General features: G+C 38.8%; 1 protein-coding gene across 4 annotated transcripts in view; it reads right to left on the reverse strand.

Moving 5' to 3' along the window:
- The window catches only part of LOC138821533 (histone-lysine N-methyltransferase ASH1L-like), a 145000-nt gene that overhangs the window by 98950 nt on the left and 29131 nt on the right, over nucleotides 1-16919 (reverse strand). For all 4 annotated transcript variants that reach the window (XM_070013856.1, XM_070013855.1, XM_070013857.1 and 1 more), the window contains exon 2: nucleotides 12569-13089. In XM_070013856.1, coding sequence (XP_069869957.1) covers nucleotides 12569-12988 — 420 coding nt within the window. In that variant the 5' untranslated portion in view covers nucleotides 12989-13089. The remainder of the gene's footprint in view (nucleotides 1-12568; nucleotides 13090-16919) is intronic.

The following is a 16919-nucleotide window of genomic DNA, read 5'->3' on the forward strand; positions in this document are numbered from 1 at the left end:
CCTAGGCCCTGAGTTCAAATCCCAGGACCAGCACATACACACAAAAATAACTGGCATAAGAGTAAAGAAGTGGCTCAGTAGTATAGTACCTGCCTAGCAAGAATTGAGGCCTTGAGTTCAAACCACAATAATGGGAGAAGGGGAGGTCATTCTGTGCTGGAAATGTGGCTTAGTGGTAGAGTGCTTGCTTAGCATGCATGAAGTCCTGGGTTCAATTCCTCAGTACTACGTAAACAGAAAAAGCCAGAAATAGCACTGTGGCTTAAGTGTCAGATTGCTAGCTAGCCTTGAGCTAAAGCTCAGGGACAGTGCTCAGGCCCTGAATTCAAGCCCCAGTACTGGGGGGAAGTGCTGCTGTACTTGAATTTGTATTTCATATGAAAGCAAAAATACCCATATAATTAAGAACAAACAGTGTGGAGGACAAGGTGGTCAAATACAGTCACAATATTAAATTTATAAATGTAAAATTGGATCTATGAAACTTTTGGGGATAGGTGGTATTAGGATAGATGCAAAGGTGGGGGAGAATGATGGAAGAGAACATTTTACACATAAATTGACATACTGAACTGGAATCCCTTTGTACAACTACTTAATTGTTTTGCCGGTCCTAGGGTTTGAATTCAGGATCTGGGTGCTGTGCCTCAGCTTTTTTTGCTCAAAGCTGGCTCTTTGCCACTTGAGCCACATCTCTACTTCTGGCTTTTTTTTTTTTTTTAACTTTTTTTCTTTAATTATTGGAGATGAGACTTCCTACCCAGTCTGGTTTGGAACCCTGATCCTCACATCTCAACCCCTTAGGTAGCATGAGCCACTGATGCCCAGCAACTATTTAGTAATTTTTAAAATGATTTAAAAAGTAAACCTAAACATATTACTTAAGTTTAATTTCTTCAGAAGATAGTAGAATAGAGAGTGCTAATAATATGCAAATTATGACAACAACTTCTACTAGCAAAGCGTTCTTTTTTGCCATGGTAATTTCAGGAACAAACACAAGAGGCCGGGCTGGGAAGGTGGCTCAGTGGTAGAGTGCTTGCCTTGCATGCCTGAGGCCCTGGGTTCGATTCCTCAGCACCACATAAGAAAAAAGAAAAAAACCGGAAGTGGCGCTGTGGCTCAAGTGGTAGAACACTAGCATTGAGCTGAAGAGCTGAGGGATAGCGCCCAGGCCCAGAGTTCAGGCCCCACGACTGGACCAAAAAAAAAAAAAAAACCACAAGAGGCCCATTTGTCCCAGGTATAAGCAGCAATGAAAAATGACAGGGGAGCAGGGGGAGAAAGACAAGGAATGGAGAAAAAGAAGGGGATATATGGATGGAATGAGGCAATGTAGGAGAATTTTAGGACTTAAGTGATTTATTTTCTGATAAAAAGTTAAACTCAGCTAGGTGCCACTGGTTCATGCCTAAGCCTAATCCTAGAGACTCAAGAGCCTGACATCTGAGGATAGTAGTTTGAAGCCAGCCTGGACAGTAAAGTCCATGAAACTCTTATCCCCAATTAATCACCAGAAAACCAGAAGTGGATCAATGTGGTAGCCTTTGAGTAAAAAGCTCAGGGACAGGGCCCACACTCTGATTACAAGCCCCATGACCACCACCAACAACAAAAAGGTTTTTAAACCCTCACATTTGCGATACATCATGTCTTTTCATGTTCTAGTGGTATGCTTAAATAAATTCTTTTTAGATCTTGTCATCACTGTCCAGGTGAAAAGATAGATAAAGGGCAAACTCCTTGAGGTGAGGAACTATATTCTCTTAGTTCACAGAAAGGAAATGGAAAAGAAAGGTAGCTCCTTTTTCTTTTATATTCTGAATAAACTTTATAACGGATTTACATAATCATGGCATTAGCACATATGGTTATACTTAAGATTCTTTTCTTATTAAACGTGAGTATGGTCCATTTATCATAAGGATGAACTAAAATTAATGTAAGATTAACTCCATAATTAATAAGGAAATTAAGCTATTTAACCTTAGTTAATACCTATTTTATTCCCAACGTGAAAAATCAAGACAAAAAAAATAGCACAACTGTAGTCCCCCCCAACAAATCCCTATCTGGTCATTTGTACAATTAAAAACTATGAATTCAAAAAAAAGAACTATGCATTCAATGATTTTGACTGACAACGTGAGGCCAGACATAAAGTACCTTTTCTTTCATCATACTATTTTTTTAATATAAGCATTCATAATAGCTCTATGGGTTGTTATCCCTGAAGCCTCTGTCTCTAAGTTTTCATTCACTTATGTGCAGCTGTATCTCAGAATTACTTAGTTTTGAAATAAAAAACAAAGCATAAAAAGCAGCATGTGAATAAGCAGCATTAGTGAGTCAAAATGGTGATAAATAGATTCAATTCTCTGGGACCAAGGAAGCTATTCCTTCTAACAATTTAACTCAATAATGACTTTTTCCATTGGCAAAATTAACAATTTGAAATGAGAACACTCCCACTCTTCATATTTCATTATGTGTACCATTCAAACAAACCATAACCCCTCACATTCTACTCTTAACAGAAACTGAACTGCTCAATCAGACAAATGCAGAAATGATTAGAGAAGTTCCTATAAAATGAAAGCAGGAACTAAGGATTATCCTGATTAAACTAATTATGCTAGTTTTAACTTTTCCTCTTATAAGGACCCTTTATAGCAAAGCCTGAAAATAACTGAAGAGATTTGCTTCTCCACTTAAGGAAACACAGGTTTCCATCATGTAAATTATTTTGGGGAAAGAGTGGCACCCTTATTTTCTAAGACTTTAGAAAAAATCATGGACGCCTTTTTAGTTGTTTGGTATACACAAAGAAAGGGACAAACAAGTTTTTTCCAAAATGTGAAGATCTAGGAAGATTTACAAAATTACTACTTATATGGAGAAGTTGGACATTGTCCCCAATATTCTCATCTCTACTTCTAAATAACTAGCTCAAGCACCTTTGGAAGTAATCAATCAAGAGAAAACATACAACAGAAACCACCAATACAGGACAAAAGAGGTACCTATGTACCATCAGATATTCTTGCTTGATTAATGTCAAGAAAGCTTGTGGATGTGGAAAAGGCAGCTGAGAGATAATGCTGACTGACATTCTAGACCTTTTATAAGCTGGCTTAAGAACCAGAAGTGGTATCCAGCCCACAAGGCCCAGAGTAAAATGAGACAACAAGCTCATTTTCTCCCACTTAACAAGTCTCAAATTCCCTAAGAGCTAAGGAACTGTATTATATAAGGTACTAGGAGAACCACATATTAGTAACAGAAAAACTGCTTCACTTGGGCTCATCTGGTACCATATCTATGTGTATATTTTTGTGATAAAACGTTTTCATTATTTCTAAACAGACTTTCTAATAGCAGAACTTTGTATTATAAGCCTATATACACAACTTTGCGGTGTTTTCCAAATTGGAAGCAAATATATATATATAGTATATATATATATGTGTGTGTGTGTGTGTGTGTGTGTGTGTATATATATACATATACACACACAAGATTGGACTTTGCAACTAAAAAAATAAAGTGGGCTGGGAAGGTGGCTCAGTGGTAGAGCTCTTGCCTTGCATGCTTAAGGCCCTGGGTTTGATTCCTCAGCACCACATAAGCATAAAGAAAGAAGCCGGAAGTGGCGCTGTGGCTCAAGTGGTAGAGTGCTAGCCTTGAGCTGAAGAGCTGAGGGACAGCGCCCAGGCCCAGAGTTCAGGCCCCACAACCGGACTCCCCCCCCCAAAAAAAATAAAAAAATAAATAAAAAAGTTGAGGGCTGGGGGGTGGGGTATGGCTCAAATTGTAGAGCAATTGCACAGCATGCAATCACCAGTACTGCAGAGTAAGTTCAAATTTAATAGTTCAGTAACTGTTTTGTTTCAAGTTGTGGTTACATTTTTACTTAACCTAAGTTTCACTTCTAGCATCCACTGCTAACACTGTAATCTTTTTTTTTTTTTTTTGGGTCCGGGTCGTGGGGCCTAAACTCTGGGCCTGGGCACTGTCTCTCAGCTCTTCAGCTCAAGGCTAGCGCTCTACCACTTGAGCCACAGTGCCACTTCCGGCTTTTATTCTTTCTGCTTATGTGGTGCTGAGGAATCGAACCCAGGGCCTCATGCATGCAAGGCAAGCGCTCAACCACTAAGCTACCTTCCCAGCCCATGTAATCTTTTGATGACCTATATTCTCACCAATGAGAAAATATAACTCATAAAAACTAAATCTTAGAAATACCATAAGTACAGACTAAAGAAAGATCCATGTTAATATTAAGTAGCTCTAGGAAAACCTTAGTTAATATGCAAACTATCATCCTCTTATCATATACATTTTCCTTAATTTTTGACAGTAGATATTTGCTGGTTCAAAGTCACAATAACCTAGATGAAAAAGTTAAGTTTATTATTAAATAGGCCCTGGATAAAATTATCATATTTTTCTATCTTTTGGTACTTTGTAGAAGGATAAAAGACATTGTACTAGACTCATAGGAAGAGAATCCTTGCGGGGGTGTGGGGGGGTATGATAGTTGTTGCTTATGTGTAGTGCCGGGGATAGAACTCAGGTCCTTGTGCTAGGCAAGTATTCTATCTACCATTACTGCATCACTAGTCATGGAACTGCTAGGTTTTGAAATGGTTGATTTAACACAGACAGACAGACACACAGACAGATACACACACATACATACACACACTCTCTCTCTCTCTCTCTCTCTTTCTCTCCTTCCAAGAGACCAAAAACACAGAGTTGAGTTTTGTTAGTTGTGGCTTGAACTCCCAAACAACCTCATTTTCTGTTACTTTTATACAGTTAAATCTCTAAACCTTATCTTTAAACCAGATCTCTAATGCCACCTGCTGTTGCAGCTCTGGGATTTCAACAAACTCTAGTTATCTGAACCAGTATCATTTCTGAGTCTTTGACTCCTGCATTAGGATTAAGGTGGAAGTTTATTGTTAAGTACGCATATATTTAAGAAATAAAATTCAAACACTGTTATCTTTTAAAATTTAGCATTAAAACTGTAACTGATTGTTTGTAGTCACAAATTTTTAAAATAAACTTCCAAAAAAGCAACATTAACTTCTAATTTTTCCTGAAAAATAGTACTATAAAGTTCAATCTTCTGTTCTACAACAAAAGAAGGAAATCAAATTTACCATTGCTATCTACCAAAAATGGGAAGGAAAAAAAGCACTAAAACCTGTCATATCTAATCAACTTCCTTTCCAAAAAAATTGAAATTTGTAACAACTTAAAAATTGCAAGGAAATTCATCTATATTGAGCAAGTTAAAAACCACACTAATCAGTCAATTATTTAACAAAATCTCAGACTAATAACCTTAAATCTCATATTTGGATTAATGCAACTTTTAATAATTCTCTACAAGACAATTATTTTATTGAAATTCAAAATTACTTCTTCAATAAGCTCTTTCTTAAATAACCTAATAAGTTGGCAATAAACCTTTGTTTTTAAACAAAGCTATTCTGAAGGGAAAAATACAATTGTGGCTATACATTTTATTTATAATTCACTATGTTCATTAAATGTATGTATCTTGGGCTAAAATAACATTATTATTTGATTATTACTGTCACTGGTTTTTTTTGTTTTTTTTAATTTTTAATTTATTTATTTATTTTTGGTCGGTCGTGGGGCCTGAACTCTGGGTCTGGGCGCCATCCCTGAGCTCTTTAGCTCAAGGTTAGCGTTCTACCACTTGAGACACAGTGCCACTTCCGGCTTTTTCTGCTTATGTGGTGCTGAGGAATCGAACCCAGGGCCTCATGCATGCAAGGCAAGCATTCTTACCACTGAGCCACCTTCCCAGCCCCACTGTCACTGTTTTTACCAGTGACAACTTGTTAGTTAATATAGTACCAAACAAGCAATACTACCTGAAGTAATTTGTAATAAGCATACAGTGGTAGTGAAATATTTATCCCCACCTCCTATATGAAGCAGATTCCAAAACTGGAATTTTCTTTGAATGCTGGGAAAGAAGAAAGTATCACTACCTTTGTTCCTTTTAAGTCAGTGTATGGTAAGTTTAAGTAAACATTATGATTTTTACTTCCACTTTCTAAAATAACCATGAGAGAAGAAGGGGTACACCACTATTAACCATTTATGACCCAGAAAATACATAAAGCTCTAAGTAAAATATAATTTTATTGGAAATTCATCACAAAGATTTTTGTTTCTTCATAAGAAAGAAAAAAAAAAAGGCAGGAGAACTGCTATGAAATTCAGAATGAGGGGCTGGGAAAGTGGCTCAGTGGTAGTGCGCTTGCCTTGCATGCAATTGAGGTCCTGGGTTCGATTCCTCAGCAACACATAAGCAAAAAGAAAAAAGCCGGAAGTGGCACTGTGGCTCAAGTGGTAGAGCACTAAGCCTTGAGCTGAAGAGCTGAGGGACAGTGCCCAGGCCCAGACTTCAGGCCCTATGACTGGACCCCGCACCCCCCCCCCAAAAAAAAGAAATTAAGAATGAACAACTTTGCTATTGAAAACAATTGGGGCTGGGTGCTGGTGTCTCACACCAGTAATCAATCCTAGCTATTCAGGAGGCTGAGATCTGAGGATCACAGTTCAAAGCCAGCCCAGGCAGAAAAGTCCATGAGACTCTTGAGACTCTTATCTCCAATAAACCATTCAGAAAAAATCGAAGTGGTGCTGTGGCTCAAGTGGTAACACACTAGCCTTAAGCTGAGGAGCTGAGGGACAGTGCCCAGGCCCAGAGTTCAAGCCCCACAACCGACAAAATAAACCCCCAAAACAAAAAACAATTGGGAATTTTTATTTCTAATCAACTATCTATCATGAAAAGTCTTCTGTGAATTCCAACAAAGTAACTTAAGCTGGCATTAAGATATAATATTTATTATTTCTACTTCCATCCTATCTCTTTTTTTTTTCTCAGTCCTGGGGCTTGGACTCTGCCTGGGCACTGCCCCTGTGCTTCTTTTTGCTCAAGGCTACCACTTTACCACTTGAGCCACAGTATCACTTCTGGCTTTTTCTGTTTATGTGGTGATAAGAAATAGAACCCAGGGCTTTATGCATGCTAGGCAAGCACTCTTGTAACCATTAAGACATATTCCCAGTCCTCTACTACTTCCATTCTTATAGAAAAATCTCTAAGAGAACCAAAAGAAAAAAAAAAAAAAAGAGTAGATCTAGGTAGATATGTTTTTCTAGGAAAGGCTGGGGAACCCCTTTTCTGAAAGGGTCTTTTGGCAAGTGTTGGTATTTATGCTGCTAGGAAAAAAGCTCCTAAACCTAAGGACTTTCCAGGTCAGCCAATCACATAATTTTTTTTTTTTTTTGGTCTGTCATGGGACTTGAACTCTGGGCCTGGGTACTGTCCCTCAGCTCTCCAGCTCAAGGTGAGCACTCTACCACTTGAGCCACAGTGCCACTTCCGGTTTTCTGGTGGTTTATTTTAGAGTCTCACGGACGTTCCTGACCAGGCTGGCTTTGAACCGCGATCCTCAGATCTCAGCCTCCTGAGTAGCTAGGATTACAGGCGTGAGCCATGGATATCCAGCCTCCATCACATAATTTTGACTGTCTATAGGTTAGATCTTCCTCACTCATGAAGTATAAACACACAAAACTATGAAATAAGACTCCTGGGAAATGCGTAAGCAAAATACTATATTCCAAGCCCTAACAAAGCAAATTCAAAAGCTCTGAAGGAAGCCATCATCAAATTAGGCTCCAAGTTTAACAACATATAAAGATGAAGAAAATATAAACTTTATAATCAACTGGACAAATTCTAGGAAAAAAATTCTGGCAGGCACCAGTGGCTCACACCTGTAATCCTAGCTACTCAGGAGGCTGAAATCTGAGAATCATGGTTCAAAGCCAGCCTGGGCAGGAAAGTCCATGAGACGTTTATCTCCAAATAACCACCAGAAAACTGGAAGTAGGAAGTAGCGCTGTGGCTCATGTGGTAGAACGAGCGTTCGCCTGGAGCTGAGGAGCTCAGGGACAGCACACAGGCCCAGAGTTCAAGCCCCATGACTGACAAAAACAAACAAAACAATACAGGGGCTGGGAATGTGGCTTAGTGGTAGAGTGCTTGCCTAGCATGCATGAAGCCCTGGGTTCCACATAAATAGAAAAAGTTCCACATAAATAGAAAAAGCCGGAAGTGGTGCTATGGCTCAGTGCCCAGGCCCTGAATCCAAGCTCCAGGACTGGCAAAAAAACAACAATAAGCCGGGCGCTGGTGGCTCACGCCTGTAATCCTAGCTACTCAGGAGGCTGAGATCTGAGGATCGCGGTTCAAAGCCAGCCCGGGCAGAAGAGACCGTGAGACTCCTATCTCCAATAAACCACCAGAAAACCAGAAGTGGCGCTGTAGCTCAAGTGGTTGAGCGCTCGCCTTGAGCTGAAGAGCTGAGGGACAGTGCCCAGGCCCAGAGTTCAAGCCCCATGACTGACAAAAAAAAAAAAAAAAAAAAAAAAAAAAACAATAAAAAAACAAAGAACACAAAAAAACGGAATCAGGGATCAGGAACAGTGCCTAGGCCCAGAGTTCAAGCCCTACAACTGACCCCCCCCCCCAAAAAAATCTGTTTTCATGGAAATTACATTAAGCCTATTATAAATTAATAGATAAATGCAAGGAATATTTTTAAATGAGGATTATATTTATAAAAATACAGAAACTATTATGTTTGCAAATAAAAATATCAGTGACAAAAAGGAAAATCAGACTGACTTAAGTACAAAAGAAAACTGAGTGTATGATAGTATTTTGAGATGGTAAATAACTGTTATGTCAGTGTTCATGAGGTTGAAACAAGAGGATCATGAATTCAGGCCAACTTGGTCTATGTAGCAAAATTCACTCTTAAGAAACAAATTAAAAAGAAAGAAAAAGTAAGATCTCTAATCAGAGACATAAAGATAAGACTTCTTTATAAGTGTTAGGGAAAACAAGTACATTCAGAAAGAGATTAATTTTGACTTATAATTCAGATACTCTATAAAATTCCTAATAGAGGGCTGGGAAGGTGGCTCAGTGGTAGAGCGCTTGCCTTGCATGCATGAGGCCCTGGGTTCATTTGATACCTCAGCACCGCATAAGCAGAAGTCAGAAGTGGTGCTGTGGCTCAAGTGGTAGAGCGCTAGCTTTGAGCTGAAGAGCTGAGGGACAGTGCCCAGGCCCCACAACCGACCAAAAAAAACAACAACTCCTAATGTATCAAAGACTGGTATGCTAAAAATGAAACATAAAAAATGTCCTACATGCTGAGAATGTACAGTAGTAGAGCAATTTCCTACCTTGTACAAAGCCCTGAATTATGCTTATAGCAATGATGAGAACAACAAAAAAGAAAAAAATCTGAGAAGTCTACAAAAAATAGAAATCTTTTAGCGAAGAAGGCTTTTTCAAATGATACATGAAAATCTACAAATAATGAAATTAAAGCTTTATGCTGTGTGTGGTAACACACACCTGTAATTCCAGCCCCTGGCAGGCTGAGGCAGTAGGAGCTTGAGTTTAAAGTCAGTCTGGACTACATAGGAAGTTTGAGGCTGGCCTGAGCTTTAGATTCTGAATCCAAAAAAGGGTAGAGATTTTTATTAATTCATTTAGGTAAAAAAATTTAATACTTTGCATGGCAAAATCATGTAAGCAATATCTAAAGACAAGTAACCAACTGAAAAAATATAACTCATATTTTGAAGAACTAAAGAAACTATTTTAGGGCTGGGAAGGTGGCTCAGTGGTAGAGTGCTTGCCTTGCATGCATGAGGCCCTGGGTTCGATTCCTCAGTACCACATAAGAAAAAAGCAAAAAGCTGGAAGTGGCGCTGTGGCTCAAGTGGTAGAGCGCTATCCTTGAGCTGAAGAGCTGAGGAACAGCGCCCAGGCCCAGAGTTCAGGCCCCACGACTGGACCCAAAAAAAAAAAAAAGAAACTATTTTAGCGATCGTATTAAAAGAATCCTCAGAATTAAATAGGAGAAAAAAAAGATATAGAACAGTTTATATAATATACTACCATTTATGTTTTAAAACAGAAGAGGAAGAGCAAGGCACTGGTGGCTCATGCCTGTAATCCTAACTACTACTGAGGAGGCTGAGATCTGAGGATTGCTCACTGTTCAAAGAAAGCCCTGGGAAGGAAAGTCCATGAGACTCTTACCTCTAATTCATCACCAGAAAACCAGAAATAGTGCTGTGGCTAAAGTGAGAGAGTACAGCCTTGAGCAAAAAAGCTCAGTGACAGTGCCCAGACCATAAACTCAAGCCCCACAACTAATAAAAATTAATAAATAAAACTGAGGGGGAACATGTATGCAAGACACATGTATTTGCTTGAGTATGCCAATGTTTCTGAAAGATATAAACAGTTATGCTGGTTTATGGATTTTTAAAAATTATTTTGTTAATTTTGCAGAGTTCATAAGCTTTGTAGATTAGAATGATGATTATCATTGTGAAGATTAAGATGTGTCTGTGACTTTAGCTAAGTATAACCACCATAGTACTGTGAAATTATGCGGTTACTAATCTCAATAAAGAAATATTTGGAAAAAAAACAAAAAATAAAGAATTAAAAAATAAAAATGTTATTTTAATGGTTATTTTTCATTTTATTTTATTAATTTTATGTTTATGTAGTACCAAGGAATCGAACCCAGGGCCTCATGCATGCTAGGTAAGCACTCTACCACTAAACCACATTCCCTGCCCAAGATGTTATTTTAAAACACATAATACCTTTGCTTGACAAATGAGGAAAATAAATTTCAGGATAAATTAATTAATTTGCCTAAGATTTATCCAGTTAACTTTCTTCAAAACTTGATATAGTACCCATTTGTTCCTGACTTAAAATCTTTAAATTTATTCATATAATTTTATTAACAAATCATCCCAAATTATCTGATATACCTCTATGATCTTGGGTAGAATAGAATCTATTAAAAACATCTGGATGCCACAGCAGTTGGTAAAATTGAAGCATTATAAGTTTTGTATAATGTGAAAAACACTGTCAAACTACCTGTTTGACAATAAAAAATGGGGCTGGGCCCTAGTGGCTCATACCTATAATCCTATTCAAGAGGCTGAGATCTGAGGATTGTAGTTTGAAGCTAGTCTGGCCAGATAAAACCAAGAGGCTCAAAGTGAGATGAGATCAACTGGTAGGGTGCCAGCCTTGAGCCAAGGGAGAGTAAGAGGTCCAGAGTTCAAGCTCCAATAGACAGGGAGGGAGAGGATATTATAATTAAAGGTGTGGTACTATACCCATTTAACATCTTGTGGTGTTTTGGGTTTTGGGGGGAAGTACCAGGATTTGAACTCAGGTCTCATGCTTGCTAAGCAAGCACTGTATTACATGAAGTCATGCCCCTAACACTTTAGTTTTTTTTTTTTTTTGGTGGTGGGGATTGAACTATGAGTCTGGGGGCTGTCCCTGAGCTCTTCAGCTCAAGGTGAGTGCTCTACCACTTGAGCCACAGTACCACTTCTGGTTTTCTGGTGGTTAACTGGAGATAAGACTTTTCTGCCCATGCTGGCTTTAAACCATGATCCTCCAATCTCAGCCTCCTTTGTGGCTAGGATTACAGAAGTGAGCTACCAGAGCCCAACAGTTGTTGTTGTTATTATATTTTGTTTTTGGGTGGGGCCAGTCCTGGGGCTTGAGCTTCTTTTGCTCAAGGCTAGCATTCTACCACTTAAGCCACAGTGCCACTTCTGGCTTTTTCTGTTTATGTGGTACTATGGAATCTAACCCAGGGCTTCATGCATGCTAGGCAAGCACTCTACCACATTTCCAGTCCCCTAGTGTTGTTGTTTTTCAAATGGGATGTCACATTTTTGCCCAGGTTGGCCTGAACCATGACTTTCCTATTTATGTTTCTCACCTAACTGGGATGACAGGGATGTACTAGCAACCACAGCTTTTAATAACTAAGAAATGTTCTCTCAATCTTTTGTCCAGCCTTGCCTAGAACTGTAATCCTCCCAATCTCCACCTTCTAATTACAGGCATAAGACACCACACCTGGCTACTGTTTAATACCACTGAACCTCAGTTTCTCCTTTGTTAATCAGTATATATTCTTGCTGCTAGTAAACAGCAAGGCAAGACTCAAATTTAGAATTCCTTTCTACAAATTCATCATTTTTTGTGGTCATAATTGGAACAACAATCTGAATATACTGCATTTAAAACATCTGTCATAAAATACATTGGCTATGCTATTATCTGACATATCCCACAGATTATTTGGAAATAAAACACAAAGATTAAAATCAAACTTCATGGACAGCATGGTGAAACTCATCAAACACTGTTCAAAAGAGGGAAAAGAAAGGGAAAATAGAAACATGGTAGAGGGGCTGAATGTGTGCCTTGTGAATATTCAAGGAATTACCACCATGAAACCCCCTCATATTACAAATGTATATTAATGCAAAAATAAAACAAAATTTAAAACTAAAACCTTTCTGGAATGAGGTTCCAAGAAGAACATGGGATAAAAATTAATAGAGAAATCAGAATAAAACTTACCCGTTTTGAAGGACAGTGTTCATTTTTTTCATCTGTCATCTTCCCACTTTTAAGTGCTTTCCTTGAATGTTTGATAGTTGTTTTTATGGCAGGTCGACATACATAATTTTCCAAGTTCTTTGGAGGTTTTTTAGTTCTTTTAGCCTGAAGACCAATTTTTAATTTTAAATTCCCCTCTGAAAAATTTGTTTCTTTCACTGAAAACTGCTGCTGTGCATCAGTCAAACCATCATTTTTTCCTGCTTCAATATTTCTTTCTCGATTCCACTTTCGAAGGTCCTCTTCCTCCTTTGTGTTGTTCTCTATTTCTACTTCTCTCTTGTTGACCAGTGTGCCAGTATTGATGACAGACGGACTCTTTCTTGAAAAACCTTCGGAATCAGAACCCAATCCTAACATAGCAGTATTTCTAGGGTCCATCACAAGTGTTATATTATTGCCCAGGAATCTTACAAAAATTTACAGAACAGTGTTCCATAAAAAACAGGATTTTCCAAAACTTGCAACCAGCATCTCTTTCTCTGCAGATAGATCATAACAAAAATTTATCAGAAAAGAGGCAACTACTCATTAACATGAGAAATGGATGATAAGGGGGAGAGGGACAAAGAAGTAAAAAAGCACCCAAAAAACAGTTAAAATAAAATTGAAGTCAAGTTCAGGGACATTTAAATTCATTTAATTCTAAATACATTAAAATTTTCATCATTCTATAGATATCACAAACAAGTTATGTGGTATAGTGCAATTCACAATTTAAGAATCACTGATATGGTTGAATATGGCAGCATGTCTATAATCCTAGCCCTTAGAAGGCTGAAGCTAGTTTAGACATTATCTGTCTGTCTGTCTATCTTCATCATTATGCAATCACTTGGGTTTTTTTTTGGGGGGGGTCCAGTCGTAGGGCCTGAACTCTGGGCCTGGGCGCTGTCCCTCAGCTCTTCAGATCAAGACTAGCGCTCTACCACTTGAGCCACAGCGCCACTTCCGGCTTTTTTCTTTTTGCTTATGTGGTGCTGAGGAATCGAACCCAGGGCCTCATGCATGCAAGGCAAGCGCTCAACCACTGAGCCACCTTCCCAGCCCTGCAATCATTTGTTTTAAGAATGAAAAAACCTGTGCAACTGGTGGTAAAGCAAATGTGACCTATATTTTAAAAAAAAAAAAAACAAGGGCTGGGAAGGTGGCTCAGTGGTAGAGCGCTTGCCTCGCATGCATGAGGCCCTGAGTTCAATTCCTCAACACCACATAAGCAGAAAAAGCTGGAAGTGGCACTGTGGCTCAAGTGGTAGAGTGCTAGCCTTGAGCTGAAGAGCTCAGGGACAGCACCCAGGCCCGGAGTTCAGGCCCCACAACCGGCAAAAAAAAAAAAGTTGTACAGACAAAAAAAAAAAAAAAAAAACAACCTTCATATATTTTAACAATTTTTCCCAGTTTTTTTTTTTTTTTTGCTTCCTTCCTTCCTTTCTCCCCCCCCCCCCACTCTCACTCTCTTTTTTTTTTTTTTTTTTTTTGCCAGTCCTGGGTCCTGAGTAGCTAGGATTATAGGCGAGAGCTACTGGTGCCCAGCTGTTTTTTCTGTCCAGTCCTGGGGCTTGAGCTTCTTTTGCTCAAGACTAGCACTCTACCACTCGAGCTACCATGTCACTTCTGGCTTTTTTGTTTATGTGGTACTGATGAATCAAACCAAGGGCTTCATGTATCCTAGGCAATCACTCTACTACTATGCTATTACATTCCCAGCCCTTTTTCCCAGTTTTTGGTCTGCTTGTTTACATGACCTGAAACTGAAGAAACTGCTATGTGCTGGGATTACAGGTATTAATCATCATACATAACTCTTAATGCTAAAGGAATAAAATTTTCTACCTCTCAGTTGAATAAAATCAGTTTTACTCAATCATTTTACATTACTTTCAGCATTCCAGCATTTTGTTTAAAATTGCCAGGCTTTACTGGTTAGGACTTTTAGAAATAATCTCTGTCACAAATGGGTAAATTTAGCTCTGAATTCATTTACTTATCCATTCAAAAATATTTTTAAGCATCTATTATGTGCAAGGCATCATACAATGTCCTGAAAATAGAGTATGTATTTAACAGATTCAGTTCCAAATTATAATCTCTAAATTCTACTCAATCTAATGAGAACAAATTGATTATAAAAATGATTAAGTGTTATAACACCCACTAGCAAATAGTTGGTATGTTTTCCCAAATACACACACACACACACACACACACACACACACACACACACACACACACACACACACACACACACACACACACACACACACACACACACACACACACACACACACACACACACACGTCCTAGGGTTTGAACTCAGGGCCTAGGCACTATTCCTGAGCTTTTGTGCTCAAGGCTAGGGTTCTAGCACTTGAGCCGCAGCTCTACTTCTGGCTATAAGAGTCTGACTTTCTTGTCTAGGATGGCTTTGAACCATGATCCTCAGATCTCAGCCTCCTGAGTAGCTAGGATTATAGGTGTGAGCCACTGACACCTGGCAAATAAAATATTTAGACCACACATGATAAATTTTATTATGTTATTATAGGTGGCCATTCTACCTATAATAAATAATAGGTGGAATAATAATAAAATAATATGTGGAATCTACCACTCCCTCTCTCATGAGTCTCAGAAAACTAGATTCTCATATAATCAGAAGTCTGATTTTATAGCAAATATAAAAAGCAAAACAAAATAATTCACTATCTTGAAGATTAATTCGTCTCTATTTCCAGCAGTTGTCTGACTCCAGATTCCAGACTAATATATATAAATATGAAAAAAATCTTATTCCTTAGAAAACTCCAACTATAAAATGAAACACATTATATTTTAAGATATAAACCTCAAAATTATTCTTTACAAAAGAGTAAGATTCACAAAGACCAAATAAATATTTTACAACTCCTACAAAGAGTGCGAGTAAACTGTCTAAGCCAACCACTGGCATACAGCAAGAGTTCAATAAAAATATACCAATAATTCAGAAGGAGGACGAGGAGACAGCAACAGCAGCATTTTAGTAGTTACTTAACAAATACTAGCCAATTGACTAAATTCTTTAGTTAGTTCGCTATTCAATCACACGAACAGCTGAATGAGTAATCAGATTTTTCTCACTTAACAATTATTGCTGTCTAGCATACCACGTAATGTTTCACAACAGCATTCAAGGCTTTTAATAATCTGGCTTTACTCTTTAACTATTCAAACTTATTCAGACAGGGGACATGACTCAAGTGGTAGAGCACTTGTTCAGAAATTAATTTAATTCCCAGTACCAACAAAACAATCTTGTTTTTCATATTTCAACACACATCCCCTATAATTCTTTGCTGTCCTCAACAAATCATGTTCATTTCTGCTTCTGTGTCACTTACTTTCTTTAAAAGTATAAAGACCTGCTGGGTGCTGGTGGAGGCTGAGATCTGAGGATTGTAGTTCAAAGCCAGATGGGGCAGGAAAGTCCATGAGACTCTTATCTCCTATTAATCACAGAAAAAGCCAGAAGTGGTGTGCAGTGGCTCAAGTGGTATAGTGCTAGCCTTAAGGGAAAGGAGCTCAGGGACTGTGCTCGGCCCAGTTCAAGCCCCAAAGACTCCCCCCTCCCCCCCCCCCCCCCCCCCCCCGTCAAAAAAAAAAAGATACAAAGACCTGCTGAGCCTCTGATTGCTCACACCTATAACCCTTGCTACAAGAGGCTAAGATCTTAGGATCACAGACAGTCCAGGCAGGAAGTGGAACTAAGGCTAAAGTGGTAGAGCGCCAGCCTAGAACAAAAACTTTCAGGGAGAGCACTTTGGCTCTGAGCTCAAGCCTTGGGACCCCCACCAAAAAAATAAAGGGAAAATTCCTAGCAGGATTTTGGTAGCTCATATCTGTAATCCTAAATATATTTAGCCTCCAGAGTAGTTAAGCTTATAGATGTGTGCCACTGGCAATGGGCCCACTTCAGCTTCCCATCCTCCTCCCTCAACCCCTCCAGGAAGTTAAGACTATTTATTTGACAGTGACTGCTTCGGGCTTTTAAGTGCTGGGATCATAGTCACGGTCCACCACACTTAGCTCTCATACATGACTATCATTTGTTATCAATAAAAAAATTTATAGTTGGGCAGTGGTGGCTCACACCTGTACTCTTAGCTACTCAGGAGGCTGAGATCTGAAGATCATGGTTCCAACCAGCCTGGAGCAGGAAAGTCCCTGAGACTCTTACCTCTAATAAACTACTCAGAAAAAGCCAGAAGTGGAGCAGCTTAAGTGGTAGAATGTAAGCTTTGAGCACAAAGAGGCTCAGGGACAACTACCAGG

The sequence above is a fragment of the Dipodomys merriami genome, unplaced genomic scaffold, assembly GCF_024711535.1.
Source record: "Dipodomys merriami isolate MVZ:Mamm:240054 unplaced genomic scaffold, mDipMer1.0.p SCAF_92, whole genome shotgun sequence".
Lineage (NCBI taxonomy): Eukaryota > Metazoa > Chordata > Mammalia > Rodentia > Heteromyidae > Dipodomys > Dipodomys merriami.